Below are 1840 nucleotides of genomic sequence, written 5' to 3' on the forward strand. Positions count from 1 at the left end.
CCTGCTGCTGCTGCTGCTGCTGCTGCTGCAGTGAAGGAAGGTAGCTGGGGGGGCTCTAATACACTTGACGATGGCTTCGTAGAAGAAGAAGCAATACAAATATCCGCTATCAACGATCCACTCCTCTCAGGTTTCTCCTTAGTTCCTGCTGGAGTGTCTGAGCCTGGCGTTGCAATATGACGCTGCTGCTGTTGCTGCTGTTGCTGCTGCTGCTGCTGCTGCTGCTGGTGCTGGTGCTGGTGCTGCAGTTCTACACCGCTTTCTAAGTCGCCAAGTGGGAGAGCATCACTGCTGCTGTCTTGTCTATGATGAGCTGCATTGAAGCCGCTGCTTCCTGTTGACTCTGCTGCTTCGCTTGCAGAGGATCGAGCTGTTGTGGTGGGTATATGAATCCCCCTGATCATGAGATCTATGATAGGACAGAAGATAAGCATTGTTCCTGTATTGCTGAGAGATGTAGATACAGTGAAACAAGTCATCATCAAGCACAAAGCCAGCTCCTCCGGGTGTCTAGGCGACTTGCGTATAAGCCAGTTAGCTGTTGCAATATCTAACTTAACACGACGAAGAGCTGCAGCCATCATACTCGCTCCAAATATAAGAAGACTAACAGAATTCATATATGAAGAAGCAACAAAACCTATTTTTTCAACTTTTAAACACGGAAAAAGAATAATAGGCAGCAATGCAACAGCGTATGGATCGAAGCAATTAGAAAGCCAACATAAAACCATCACTGCTATTACATATAAACAACGTGAACGAGGATCATATGCAGTCCATCCTATAAACATAAGCATAGGAAGAGCAAAACAAAAGAGAGTACCAAGCAAACGTCTATGAAACGAAGCGATCGACACCAACTGCTTCCATACACCCGGTGATGAGGTTTCCGTTTTTTCAGGCGGAGAAACCGATATTTCTGCGGGCTGATCATGGTCAAATAAAGCTCTATTATGCTCAAATAAACTATTAGATCCCCAGGAATGTTGTCGTGATCCATGAACTCCACCCTGAAACGCTTCCTCTAGCGGGATGTCTTCTAAGCCGGCACTCGCGTGGGAATGCGGCAAATGCAAGAAGCTTGATGAGTTGTTTGGGTCATCAACTTGTTCCTTCATGTTTTTATCAAAAATATTTCTGAAACTTTCTTCATGGATCATAGGCGTACATGAATTCTCGTCGCTTTCTCCCGCGGTGACCGATGGCTGCATTGTGGCTGCGGCTGTGTTTGTTCAAGTTGTACACTTCTCAAAATAAAGGCCAAGAAGCCCATCAATTGATGATATAAACCGAATGAAAATGAATTAGTTTACGAAAAAAAGGCGAACAAGAGAAGAATGAACGATTTTCATTCATAAACATATTCTGAATATTCAAGTTCAACTTGTGGCGGTGCGCCGCGACCTCCCTTTATCCAGCTAGCGATGCGGCCGAAACTCCGCAGAAATTTGTACTTTTAAGAAACATTTCAAGTTTTTTAATATAATTCATGAAACATAAACTTCAGGCATTTCACAGATCACTGAATTCTCGGGTTTCTGCTGCCGACGTTTTCGAGCCGTATACCAACAGCAGTGACCATCGGTCACCGCCGTCGGTTGCAACAGTATAAAGCCGAGAATTTATTGTTTATGAGTGAATATAAAAGAACTTAATTATATTAAGCTCTATTTCAATGATTTATTCGCAGATATTCACTCGTTTATGTTGCCTTTTCTCTTCCTTCTGGCGGCTGCTGGCGGTCGGTGTCTTAGTAAGCAGCTTCCGTTGAAAGCAGCAGCTGCTTGCTCCGCCCCAGCACACTGTGTATTATCTGTGCACTTTATCGGCTTTTCTT

General features: G+C 44.3%; 1 protein-coding gene across 1 annotated transcript in view; it reads right to left on the reverse strand.

The window, feature by feature from the left end:
* EMH_0006200 (solute carrier family 13, putative) overlaps positions 1–584 on the reverse strand; it is a gene marked incomplete at both ends in the record, with an annotated part of 1644 nt that extends 1060 nt beyond the window's left edge. The window contains one exon of the mRNA XM_013497460.1: positions 1–584. Coding sequence (XP_013352914.1) covers positions 1–584 — 584 coding nt within the window.
* Positions 585–1840: the final 1256 nt, after the last annotated feature.

Source organism: Eimeria mitis, genomic scaffold (assembly GCF_000499745.2).
Source record: "Eimeria mitis Houghton genomic scaffold, Emh_scaff269, whole genome shotgun sequence".
Taxonomy (NCBI): domain Eukaryota; phylum Apicomplexa; class Conoidasida; order Eucoccidiorida; family Eimeriidae; genus Eimeria; species Eimeria mitis.